The 14133-nt window shown below is 38.8% G+C and overlaps 1 protein-coding gene across 1 annotated transcript; it reads left to right on the forward strand.

The window, feature by feature from the left end:
• Positions 1-2677: 2677 nt before the first annotated feature.
• On the forward strand, positions 2678-10653 carry RB195_001156 (uncharacterized protein; the record flags this gene model as incomplete). Its single annotated transcript, XM_064197803.1, has 3 exons — positions 2678-2732; positions 6236-6332; positions 10593-10653. 3 exons carry the CDS (start codon positions 2678-2680, stop codon positions 10651-10653), a joined length of 213 nt encoding a protein of 70 aa, XP_064053684.1.
• Positions 10654-14133: the final 3480 nt, after the last annotated feature.

The following is a 14133-nucleotide window of genomic DNA, read 5'->3' on the forward strand; positions in this document are numbered from 1 at the left end:
CGCGTAATCCAGAATAGAAATTGACGCCCCCTCCATATGCCGGCTCCACGGATGCTGAACGACAGTGGGGAGCACAGTCGGAAGAGATCGGGACCCTGCTGTGGCAACAACTGAGGTTTTGCGCGGTCACGACGAATGTTGTGCCACTGAGGTGCAATAGAAGTCACTGTAATCTAAGTGAAGCGTCTGCGTAGCTCTCTTACTTGCAAACTTTTTCACGCTGAAACACGCCGAACTACGACGCAGTAGGTTGTAGTACCTTCAAAATGGTGTGGAATGGCATGGCAAACAACAAAACAACAACAAAAACAATATTTGTTCAATTATTGAAATGCTCTACTGTGAAAAATCTTTCTAGAACACAATAACGTTTCAATATTACGATGTAATATAATTTGGAAAGGTTTGAAGAGGCACAATAGTCATCAAGGTTTTGATTAACACCCTGCGGTTGTTGCGGTCGCTGCAGTGTTCCTCGCGGAATCGAAAACGTCACGGGTAATCAGAAGGTAGTTAGATATACATGCTAGATTTAGTTTTTCCCCGCTACTCTAGGTAATACCAGGAATTGGTAGACTGTGTGATCCCTGAAAACTGCTGTGATGAGAAATGTGCCCAGTGTGTGTGTCCAAGTGTGGTGTTTGTGCTGCTGTGTGTGTTAAGGTTGCACAATTGCACATGGCTTTTATTCAATTTCGCGCGTAGTAGTATGCTATCGATGCTACAGGAAGTAAAATTCTCGAACAAGTGGTTCTCATCTCCGAATATGGGTGCAGGAGGAATGGCCAACGTCGCCGTCGTGACCGTTAGAAAGTAGAAATGGGGTAAACGAAATTATATGCGTGATGCTAATGTTATTGCATTTGCTGTAGGAAACTATGGTCCGGCAGCATTTCCGGACATTGTCGAGCCTTTCAACCAGTAGGACTTGCTGAAACACTCATTCAAATCATGCGATCAACAAATTGCAAGTTTTCTCAATCAGAGAAGGGATCTCTTTTCTTTCCAACAAAGCGTTCAACTTTTCATCATAGCCGCCATCTTTCTACATCCAAACATATCTTCTTCTTCCAGAGAACTCTTTGTTTCCCCCCTACATGCAAGGTCTCAAGTTATTGAAATTCAACTGGGTCCTTCCAGCAGATCAATACACGACGTATAGGACAGATCTTTTGTCGTTTCGGTTCAGTTCGGCTCTTGTGAATGGAAGTATGGAAATCAGCTAGCTGTTTTGTCTATTTAAGGGGCAATTTGCAAAAATATTACATCTATATGTTAATACCGAGCTGAATAATGATTCACGCACTAAAGCCGCGTCATTTCCCCTATTTTTTTTCTGACATTCTTTGTTTAAATTTATCCATTCCAGTTCATAATAATGTTAACACAAGAACAATCAGATCTTTAGACCCGGTGCCTCCAAACACTCATTTACCATTTGAAAAAGCATAAACAAAATGAAAATGAAAATAAAATAAACGAACTGGATCAGATGACCTTCACTCCCGGTCGAATTTTCTTTTCTTGTATACGGAACGCTAATGTATGCAAATTCGTCACAAACTTTAGTCATCAGGGAATGTTGATGGACTCGAGAAGCAACTAGCGTGCCGTCGCTGAATCGTGCAATTACAAAATCGTGCTTGTACGTCAGTTTGTCACGATATTGTCCGCATCTGCCCGGTTTTCTCTTCGCATCCCATTAAACATTCCGATGTCAGCTCATAAAAAATTCCAGAAGGACTTGGTCACGGGGTTCAGGCCTGAGAAAAAGAGCTACTTAGAGTATAGCTTATTCACTTCAACTTTTCCTCCTACACAGGGTAGCACCAAGGAATAGACAATTAGCGTGCACGGATTACAGCAGGAACGTCCTCTTCTACTAATTCTGTATTAATTCTGTGTCAGTTCTTCCAGCAAGCATTTCCATTTTGTCGTTCGTAAACTCATTAAGCTTTGACCATTTTGATGTACTCACGTGCCGCGCTTTCTTTAACACGGAGTTGGTGACCGCTGACTCTCTATTAAATACGCAACTCCCCTAATTTGACACCTAAAATTTGAAAAAAGAATTCTAGTGAAAAACACTTTAGAGGTTGTATGTTTGCTTTCTTGTACTGTTTAGTTTCCTTAAAGGGAATTGGACGAAAACATTAAGTTCTTCAAATAATAATAGCTTCAAAAAATGAGTCATGTAAAAAATTAGATAGAAATAAAATAAGCTTAGTTTCGAAAGATTCCCAGTCTGTTTTGGTCAGATATCAGAACTTTCTACAAATCAGAATCAGAAATGAAAATCAGAAAAGAAAAATCAGAAATCAGAACTGTCCGTAGACACTCGATCTGCTTGCCCAGCTCTAGAAAGCTTTCCCAACAACAACGAGACCGTAGAAATCTAAGTTGAGTGTTATAGAGTCAGAAAAAGAGAGAAGCAGTGAGAATGTGTTGTTTTCTCAAATCGCTTTTACTTACCATAAGGAGCTCGGCTCGCAGATTACATTCTGTCAGCCAGTTTGTTAAAGAAGGACCGTAAGACCGCAAAGAGTCAGATTGTGTTTTCTGTTTGGTCATCAGAGTTCGAGTTCCGTTCACTTTTATCGAGTACTGGTGCAGCATCAGCCAATCTTATCATAATTAAAATGTTGGATTTGGAAACTCGCTGCCAGTGTTCAGCCCAATGTTTCTCAGTGCTGCTCACGGAATCAAGTACTTCAAACTCGGAAAGATGACAAGTAAGCTCTGAAATCCGTCGTGAACACTTCGGAGATTATGACCAAAAAAAGATCCATTTGAAGTTTCAATGTAATCACTCGTCAATTATTCGATAGAACCTCCTAAAATGAAATGTAAACAGCGAATTTAAATGTGCGCATAATGTCAAGATCTTAATCATATAATTTTTCGTTGTATTCTGATAATCACATTCCGATCTTCCTCAAAACTTGTCATGTTTCCCCTGTTCAAGGCGTAATAGCCTAGCAAAAGAAAATTATTGTGAAATCAGGAACCACTTGAACCGAATATTCTGCAGAGCGACGTTTTTTCAGTTTTCAAAGTTTGAGTTGTAGAGAAAAAGAAAGTGATTTCCTAGGAGCTCAGGCAACTTCATGATGGTAGGTCTTTCAGGAAAGAAGTCATTATGTGAAATCGACATTCATGAGCGCAAAACATTTTCGACGTTTTCGATTACAAACAGGATTCCTTAAAAGAACCTTAGGAGTATATAGGTATACGTATAGTAGACGTGCACATATTTGGTCTTCTCGGCTTTGAAACAGGCGGCGACACCGAAACGATAGCCGGAATAAAAGGGCAACTGGCAATTTTGGTGGTCCGCTGAAAAACACTACGTACAAAAATTATTCTCTTAAGAAATGAAAATCATATGCTTGAAAATGGAGAAGGGATCGGAATAACAGACGATGCAAAGGTGTAACTCTGCCTACACCTTATCCCTACGCAACAGTTTCCTGTAAAAAGTGTTAAACTAAAAAAGAGGCTGAAAATAGGAATCCGATAACAATTTCAAAGTGATTCCTTAAGTGATTCATCAACAAACGGTAGTCTAAAAAAGGTAAAGGTTACGGCGGTGAGAGAAAAAGCCTATCGTTGTCCTGCGTTTGCTAGATTTTTTTCTGCGACAACGATATTTTCTTTTTAATTTTGAATACTGCGGTGCTGAGTCAATCTCTGAGACATACAGTTTGTGCAGGGTATCAAAATGCTGAGCGCTGGATGGATTTATAAGAACAGAAATCGTCCATCCTTGGGATTTTCTCTGCTTATGTGGTGATTCCAAAAAAGTGAGACTCTGGCAATTTGACACATGTTGAAATAATCAAGTAGTGACATCAAGTATCAATGTGCTTCCTTGTATTTTTTCTATGTACACATTTGTTACGGCGAAATATTTTCATGTAGATACCGCTTGCCGATTTGAGAACCTTTGGAAGCAGTTGACGGAAAATGAAACACCAGAAACTCGACTTATTCAATAGTTTTTCTTTTTATAAAATTCAGAGTGACGTAATACTTTCTCCAAACGATGCTATGGGACCCATATTTCTTAACGAATCTTTTGGCACTTCCATGATGCTTCCACGTCCACCACCAATTCAAATTTACTACAGAATGACAACGCTCATCGTTAGAGGCCTTACGTCCTAGCGGTAATTGCTCCGATCCTTCTATGCAGAATTCTTAGCATTACCGGTATTCTGGTAAGGAAGATCCGAGTTCTTCTGATCCGAATACATTATTTGCTTATCTATTTAGCTGTATTCGATGCTCTACAGTACCAACATTAGAATCAGGAAAAGTGTATGCATCAGATAGATATAAGAGAAGAACTGACATCTCACTAATATTTTCAGTGAAAAATTCAAGAGAAAAACAGAGGCGCCTTAACACTTTATAAACTAAATAATTTCACTGGTTCATTGCAGTATAGTTCGTACTTTCGAGAAATTGTTTTTGTGTTCTCTGCTGTTAAGGCCTTACAGTAGTTTCAGTTTTGGAGGTTTTTCTTTTTTCCGTATCTTCTTCCATATCCTGAAATCACGCTGAGAACCAGAAAAAATGAAGGAATTGAAAATTCACAAGTGACGTGCGTGCAACGGCGTACGCCTACAAGCACATTAGTAAAGCATAATTTGAAAAAGTTCTTTTTCATTAACAACTCCTAAGGGGTTGACGTATTTCCGTTTTTACGGTGTTAAAAGGAAGCGTTACCATCATCGAAATTGCTACCTCCTCCTCCTCCGCCTCCTTCTACTCCCACTCTTCTTCTTCTCCACCATCTTCTTTTATGAACGCTGTCCACTACAAGAATTGTCGTCGCTAGGCTCCGCCCGCTTGTGTTGAACGTCGTGGGTGGACGTCTCTTCATTCAGGGCATCTTACTCCGCTTGCTTACTTGTGTCAACTCTTGCGTTTTCCTTCAGAACTACGCTATATTTTGTTTGTACATATGAAGTTCTAAAGCCCAAAGCTGCAGTTTGTCGCAGCTTAGGTGAAGAGCACAGAAAAGTCAAACTAGCTGTTTTTAATTGTCTCATCCTCTGGTTTTTGATGTGCTTGTTCTCGTGCAACTGTCTGCGCTAATGCTAACTTCGAGATGTACAGGAAGATGTGTGAACTGTAAGCATATGTCGAGCATTTACTCGAGCGTTAAGCGTTTACTCAGCGTTCCTGGTGTTCAAAAACTATCCGGCCAACATCACCATTTTTGCGAGAACAATTCCTCTAGAAAACTTTGAGAAGAAAGCTGATCTATGCATCTCTTCATAGCAAAATTCATTGACGGCAGTGATTGTTGTCCTACTGTATTCAATAATGCCATTCGAATCCTTAGTTGGTCCTGCGTTACGATACATTGCTAAGTGAAAAAGGAAAGCAAAGGAAAAGCAGGCGGCGGTGACCGATAACAGAAGAAAAGATTTTCAGCTTATCCAGAAGAGCATGGACGAGGCGAGCTACTAAGTGCGTGCGTTCTTTTTCACAGAAAGTGTGACTAGAAACATTTGTAGTATGATGAAACAAGTTAATCTTTCCATAGAAAACGTAATTTTTCAAGCCAGAAATTTGAAGGAAATTAAAAGGGAATTGAAATGAGAGAAGAAATCAAAATGCACCAAAGATGTGAGACTTCAAAAACACTCCCTTGATGTAATTCAAACATTCATATGTATCGAACCCTTGGCACACTTTTGTTTATGTTTTCTATTAGTTTATTTATAAGGGTTTAAATGGAACTTCTATTAGCCTGACGTTTCGGATTTTTTTGCCGCCTTCGGAAGCTTAAATATTCCTTGATGTTCTAAAATGTTTTAAGTAGAGGATTTTGGGTGTAGAAAAAAAGCATGCTTTAAAAACGTTATTTTTTTCTAGCTTTTTCAGTCCAATGACCATCCAATAACTGGAAAAAAATATAAATAGCATGTAACAGCTGGACGGCTTATAGAGACGTACACTATCCGGTTTTCGGAACTCTACAGAAAGTTTGATAAGTACGAGCATTTTGCTACTTTTAAAAACGTAAACAAAAAGAATGTAAGAAAACGTTCAAAGCATCAAGTTCCTCATCCAGAACAACCTCACGAAAAATTTCTGTTTTGAGAGAACTCTCAATTCGCCACTTGGTCGTCCGAAAATGGATCCTTGACTTAGCGTGCTTGATTAATTCGCGTATTTTGCTTCTACGGCAGATGTATCTGAGAATATCAACATGTTGCAGATTCTGATGCGTGTGCTGCTCTTCTGCTTGGCTTTACTCGTTGCAGTGTTCGCGTTCTCTCAGGATACGCAAACCAGGTTCCGAAAAAGCCATTCGCGTGAGTTTTCTTCGAAGAAATCCCTATAAGGATGTAACCAACACAGGATGTGGCCAACTTTCCCCTGAATAATAACAATACGTTGGTAAACAATGTTTCTAGGGATCACCAATAAGTGGGCCGTTTAGCTCAACTCATTTCCGCCAATGGATGACAGATGTTCAGGTTGAACGCGGTTGTTTAGAGGGATTGTTAGGAAACGTTCATCTGTTATCCGTGGATTTCTCATTTCATCACGGCCCACCGAAAACAATCGTAAATCGCAGACTCGCTGAACATCCTTACCGGTCAAAAACCTTCATTTTTACACAATTAAGGGGATTGCGCTTCACTTCATGGTTTTAGCAACAACAATAACTGAAATTTCTTTTAATTTCGCGCAATTATCTCTACTTTTTCTTGTGTGTATTTCTCTCGAGAGTAACATCAACAAAAAAAAGTTGCTGCACAACGCTGTGATCAATTCCTTGCTTATGTTTACCACTGGATTCAACTACGACTATGTGAAAAATGAATGAATACAAATTGCTGCTGTTTTTTTTTCGAGTGCAGTCATTCCGCCAACCCAGCGGAGGTAAAAACCTTGAAAACTGTTTCTATATAATTTGAGCACTTCGTGATCCTTTGCACTAATGTGCTTCACCTCCGCAACACATTCCAGGAATTTTCTGCAAATGACAGCTGATGACACTGTAACGAGTGACGAACAAGGTGGTGCGAGGAAGAGAAAAGGGAAAAAGAATCCATTTTTGTTTTTGCGTGCGACATGAACATGAGATTTTCATGATAAGAAAAAAGAACGAAAGATTTTTGGATACTAGTAACTTAGACAAACTTTTTTCTCAAGAAGGAAAAATCTAGGAAATTATGAGGATTTTAAATGACGATGATATTGTTCTCCATTGAGTGATGTTCTCTATAGAGGACCAAGGATTCATAAGGATTCATAAGATTTTGAAATCTCGGTTATAATCTCGTCAGTTCTAGTGATTCTTTGTTTGTTTTGAACTCTATTTTGAATTTCTTTATGAACTCATGGAGAGTAGACTCAATCTTCTTGAAACATGTCCAACACCTTTTCCTATGAGTCCTATAGGCATACGAATCTGCCAATGAGTGATGGCAACAATCTCATAAAGACCAGCGCGGGGTGTCTCAGAGCTTCCCAAAAACAAGCTTAGAATAATATGAGAGTATCAACCTATCATTGTTAACTTATTGTTGTTGTCCTCGCAGAAATAGTTCGAAGAAATGACAAAAAAGCTACAAAAATTTATGTCCACACCAGATTCCTAGGACGAGTGAAAAAAATTTGGAAAGCTCGTGTAACGCCTTTTTTGGACTGTTATTTTAACCACAAGAGAAATGAGAAATTAAAATAATTTGTATCATTTCTTTTCTTGTTGGAAAAGAGTATGGAAATTTTCTGCATTTGTTAAAGTACCCCAATCTTCTGAACTGCGACCGAAAAGCCTCAATTTTTCAAAGTAGGCAAAAAGACCAAGTTCACAAAGCATTTATTAACTCACTATTACATTTGTCAGCTTAACACCTTATTTACTATTTGGAGGAGTGGATGCACTGTATGTGTGCATTTCTCATCTGCGATAAAAAAAAAGCTTTGAAGAAAAGAAAACCATAGGCAAGTGTCGGGATTGGCCTGAAAGGCAGTGTTTGAGGAAATTTTTGATGTTCAATTCTCTCCACTAGTGGATACATCTAGTATGAATCAAAGGATCCATGACCTCAGGAGGACCAATGGGCTCGGATTACCCAGAGAGACAACACATGCAGAGTTCTGTACCGAAAGAGTTAATCATATTAAAAACCAACGAATAAGCTGATCAGATCAACAATACGTGTCTATAAATGAATTTTTGGGAGTTGTTCCTCTGACGTGTTGCTTGCAAACGATAAAGAAGAAAACAAAAAAACCAAAACCACACCTATCACTAAGATGAAACCTGCAGCAATAGCTTTGTTAAATGCTATTGTTAACGCAGCGAAACAAACTGTGTAGACGTGAAAGGCCTCTGTGCAGAGGGTCGCAAAAGTCAGGATCCAATAATAAGGGTGGTAAGCGAAATCCTGAGGGAAAGAGTGCACAACATTCACTAATGATGTTTTTTTTCTTCAAAGAAAAAAGCCTATTACAAGAGATTGTGTAAAGAAAATATAATCGTGTAGATATACACTGTCAATAGAACTTTCTTCATTTTCAAATTCAACAGAAACGAGGGCTGATTCTTTGCTTTGCTGATCAAGACCATCACAAATGATGTCGTCCAAACCTTTTCTGCGTCTCCTTTTTTCTTCTTTTGTCCTCCTCCTTCAAGGTAAAAAGTGCCTATCTACGAGGTGATGTCTAAAGCGACCCAGAGAGAGAAATGCTTCAAGAAATGAAATGAAATGCCTATCTTGCTCCCATAGAAGCTTTAGCTCTTGTCTGAACAACTTCAGAGATGGTTTAAATACAAAGAATAAAGTGTAATTAAACAACTTTGGTTGCATTGACGCGTTTCCTAAAATTCAGTACCATTTGAGGCTTACAAAAGCCTTGTCTACAGTGACTTGCAAGGGCTACCCAATGCATCACGTCAGTGTTTTTATGCTCCCAGGCACGTCTGGCAGGAAGTTCTCGACCCCGAAAGAATGAAAGGCTTGGATCGCTTTAGGGGTTTTACGAACCATCGACCATACACCTTGTCTGATTAGTGGAAAACTTTCAAAAAAATACTTTGCACACGCTTTTCAGATTTTTTTCGGCTCTTCTTGGAATCTAAAAAAAAGTACTCATTTAGGAATGAAGGAGGTTTCGTTGCAATGTGATAAGTATGTTGCGCTAAGGGAACTTTTGAATATGCCGCCAACGCGTTTCTGTACTTCATTTGCTAAAGAATAGAGATGTACGAGTAGCTCATAAATGATTGAGGCGCTTTCTTAGGACGAGATGCACGCTTGTGGCTTAGATGGGAATCATATAATAAGCTAAACCCTATGACGCTATGCTCATGAACGTTCGAAGAGATGGGAAAGGGTAGAGGGGAAAGACAGTTACACACTAGTCGAAATAAATACTTTGTGAACCTGGTCTTTTTGTCTACTTTAAAAAATTGAGGTTTTTCGGTCGCAGTTTAGAAGACTGCTTTGAACTGGGGTACTTTAACAAATGCAGGAAATTTCCATACTCTTGTCTAACAAGAAAAGAATTGATACAAATTATTTCGACTTCTCATTTCTTTTGTGGTTAAAATAACACTCCAAAGAAGACGTTACGCGAACTTTCCAAATTTTCTTCAATCGTCCTAGGAGTTTGTGTCTGCGCAGAATCGCGCAAATATGTGCATACGCCGAATGACTAGTCAGTATTTGGATTTTTTTCAAATATGGGAATCTATAGTTTCAAAATGAACTACTAAATCAGTTTTCTACTCTGAAATCATATTTTTTTAGTCTTGGCACTGAAAAAGCATGTTGGCATTGACAGACAAATGTCTTACCGATCATAGTTCTTCCTATCCAGACAATTCCATATCCGGGCGTTTTTACCGACTTTCTTTTTCTTCTTTTCACTAGAACCTTTTTTTCAACTTTGAGTGGAGGCTACGAAGACTTGAAAGTGTAAACTCGCATGATGACGGGTGGTCTTTTGCTCAAAATCTCACCCAGATTTGCCTGAAGGTTCAAATCGCTTTCGTCGCCAAAAATAGGCAAAAATAATCAGAGTAATCAGCGTATAACTTAGTCATGGAGAAAGAGCTATAAAAAGTCACAGAGCACGACGTTGACCCGTCCCTGTTTGAGTGACCCCACGCGTTCGACTCCAATTTAGAATCGTTCCAAGTTTTATGAACGAGCGTGCAGCCTTACGGTGACTTGCGGGGGTCAGTTGATGCATCAAGTCAGTGTTTTTATAATCCCAGACAAGTCTGGCAGTAATCTATTGAGGGAAGACTGGAAGTTTGACACTAGTGCGACCTCGAACCATCGGTTGTGCAGTTTCAGTCGAACCTGTTACAAACTGCGCTTCGGGAATTGGGTCCGATTGGGTTCTACAACCACTATTAGTGCACCAACGTTGTAGTGTGCATCAATTGATACGTCGTGGTAGCTTTGATTCTGTTTTAGACGAACCCATGAAATAGAATAGAAATAGAGGAAGACTGTCTTCGTAAAGAATCCAATGCTAACAATTAGATTGCTATAATTTAGTCGCTATAATAAGCAACAGTTAGAAGTAATTCAAAACAACTGTTTCAGAAGACGCGAACATCCAGCCGTTCATTCGATTCCGCAAAGCTTCATACAACACATGGACTGATCCTTTAACCTTATATCAGTAGAAGCAGTGGAAAGAAGAGAAATTGTGACACCTTGAATAAAGCTAGTGTTGAGCGTGTCTTGTGTCTGAGTTGTTAGATGTGTGGAATCGCTATCTGCATCTTTTATTAACTCTCTGAAGTGACTATAACAATGCTAAAAGAACGATACAACGATTTATTATAACATTCTTGTCAATATTTTTTGGAAGAACTTCACAAGCATGTCCTACGTGACTTTTTTGTCTGGGTGTTCATTTCTGTCTCACTTTATGCACGCTTAAAGACAGCACATAATGAAAGTGGGAATGTTAGAATCTCTCAAAGAATAGATAATGTTAGGGATGTACTCCACAAGTATGATAGTGATCACGCTAAATTTTTCCTAATTAAAAAAAACAGCATGGAAAACAACTTCGTCGCACCGAATCCGCTTCCGAGGCACCTACTCACGTGTCATGTTTGACAAAGGAGGGACGCGTCGCGAGCATCAACGAATCAATGACCTACTAACGTTCTTATTTCCGCTTGCTTCTTTCAGAGAGGCGCATGTGCCTTCTCTCGTGTGGCGGATTGTTAGGTGCCCCATAGGGGATTCAACCAGTGTAAGTCAGATTCAGTCAGTGAAGTCAGATTCAGTCATTCAAAACAATAAAATCGTTTATCACTCCTTTTTTCTGGATGATCAGAAATATTGAGCTTCCATTGAGTTCATACTATCTACACCTTTTCATGGCATATTGCCTTTAATGGCCCTGATCTCGCAGTCTACAACCCAAACTTTAGATTTTCCTTCACCACGTCAGATTAGTTGCATGTTGCCTTTATGTCCCAACACCACAATTCAAGTGCATGCGACATATGAGAGCTACTGCTATTATCCCAGTCTATCAGAAATTTCTGTGCTTGAAACAGCAGAATTTCAAGCATGGCGAACACTTCCCCAAATATTCGAAAACCCACAGCTCAATAACTGCATTCGGAGAAACAAAGTTTTCTCTCTACCCTCTACATGGAGTGCAATTCCAAACATATGAATCTTCTTCCAGTCATATGATAGATTCATAACGAAAATCTTGTAATTCTACAGATCATTGTCTAGGACGATGCAATCTAGCCTCGAATATTTAGCGATGTTTCAAGGGTTCAAAAATGGAAAGAGGTGGCATGGAAGTGAAAGATGATGGAAAGTAAATGGAATGACAATTAAATGGAAGACATTTGCTTGCATCGATTATATTTGCAATTAAGACCTAACAAGGCGGAAGTCTCTCCTTTTAAAAACCACAAGAAAAGTACTTGTTCTACTAAACACGAGAAAGCATGTAGTTTTGTGTTATTTGCAAGGTCAAGCATGCGGTGGTTTCTCAACAGAGGGTCGTAAGAGGGGTGCTAGAGCAGGAGGGGGTCGTAAGGCTTGACAGAAGAGGGAAAAAATGAAGAGATGAAGGAGAAAAAGAGGGGTAGTCAATTTTGAATACACATATATTAAGGGATGCGAAATGTTAGAAAAATAGATGGTGTGAAGTGGGGTCATAAGTGCGAAGACAAGAAACAAGTGTAAATTATACAATGCGTTCTGAACAAACCCTTGCGATCCTGCTTCAAAGTGAGTTGATCAAGAAAATTTCGCCAAAAAATGAAAAATATTGTGTATGAGAGAAGGAATCAAAACGACAAAACGAGTGAGTGTCCTTTATACACATTCAGTTATCAATTTGAGGACAAACCATCAAATTACGAATTAAATACAGCATATTATAAATAGTATAATAGAAGTTGTGAAGATATTGAGATGGAAAGCAAAGTGATTTAACTGCACGTTGCTAAATAAAAATATTGACACTCTTAAGAATTTAGCATGCTGCCAACAAATTAGCAACTATCTATCTATAACTATCTAAGCATTACAAATTTCTTGTTGTTATTCTACTTTCAGGAAATGGAACTAGCCAAAGGTAATTTCGCATTGAGTGCTAAGAGGCGGTGCGAACTTCATTTCTTTCACTGCTCAATTATTGCTTCGGATCTCCTTCATTACAACCAATAAAATGTACTACGTCTTCTACGGAAAAGCGTTTTTGAATCACAAGCACTTGAAGGCGCTGTATCTATTGCAGCCGTCAACGATCAATCCTCTGCAAAAGTGGGATCTTTGCATTTAGTGTACGAGGGTAAAAGAGAGTATTTCTCATCGGAGTGACCAATTTATTATTATCACTTGAAAGAGCAATTTTGATGCTGTTACTGGGCGAAAAAAAGACATCAATAGACGCAACTAGGGATAAAATTAGTACAAATTAGGCTAAACGAGTTTCTAAATATCGGTGCTAAAAACGAATTTCATGCAATTACGTTAGCATCGATTTGTAGAAAGGGATTTCTTCTGTGTTTCCACAAACTTTAATTATTATAGCTTCCTTAGTTTGTTTGAAAATTAGTTGTGAAAAATTCTAAATTCTCCCCCAAATTTTCTAGTTTTTCTCGACTAGCTTTTGAGAGAACCATGACACCTACAGAGACCAAAGTTTGCAGTTGAGGGTTTCCCTTGATGCTCATCAAAATCTGGCACTAAATTTTTCAACCGCTCTACCCTAATTTCGCAACGGGAAAAGTGCGAAATCTCAGATTTTTGGCGTCAAAACCTGTATGACTCCAAACAAAGTCCAGCAACTCAGCTCGTAGTTCATAAAAACGAATTGGACTTGAAGTATGTTGTAGAGGAATATTTTTGACAACCTTTTCTCAATTAGCTTTCAAAAAACTAGAGCGCTCCTGGAAATGATATTTTAACCCTTTTATAGCGCAAATCTTTTACAGAAAGCAACCAAATTTGTCTTCCTCAGTCTCTTCCGTAGTTCGTTAATCATATTTCTCAAGCTACTAAAATCCGACCAGCCCAGCAGTAATTTCCAATCAGAATCTGGTTCTAATCGTTAAAATGAACTCTAAATAACCTCTACATGCCGTGATCAGTGCTCTAAAAACAATTTTAGAAAAATTGCCGCTGAAACACTCTTCTCAGTGATTTTTTTCCGGTTTTGCGAAATACAAGATTTCGGCGAACTCATTGTCTGTAATCACTGCTTCAAATTTCAAAAATGAACTAGCCCGTCGTAAGAACAGCAGTATAAACATTTTGTGGCACAAACATTCCTCCATAAAAGGCACCGAAAGTGTTCCTCTATGTTCTCTTATCGCGAACTTATTTTCGATCTTCCTGACCTATCAATCTGCACAAAATCTGAGCTTTCTTCCATTAAATTACACAAATTTTTGTCCATTAAATTACACAAATTCCACTTTCAAACCAAAACCAACCAGTGAAAACGTGCGTATAATTAAATCCTTCATCTTTTGGAAGTGGTTTCATTTTTCTAACTCTTTTGCAAAAATTTGGCTCAATGGTGTCGAACCTAAGTGGTCGCATTGTTACTTTGCGAAGTTTTCGGAAATCTTCCTCTACAACATACTTCAAGTCG

This window comes from Necator americanus, chromosome IV (genome assembly GCF_031761385.1).
Source record: "Necator americanus strain Aroian chromosome IV, whole genome shotgun sequence".
Taxonomy (NCBI): domain Eukaryota; kingdom Metazoa; phylum Nematoda; class Chromadorea; order Rhabditida; family Ancylostomatidae; genus Necator; species Necator americanus.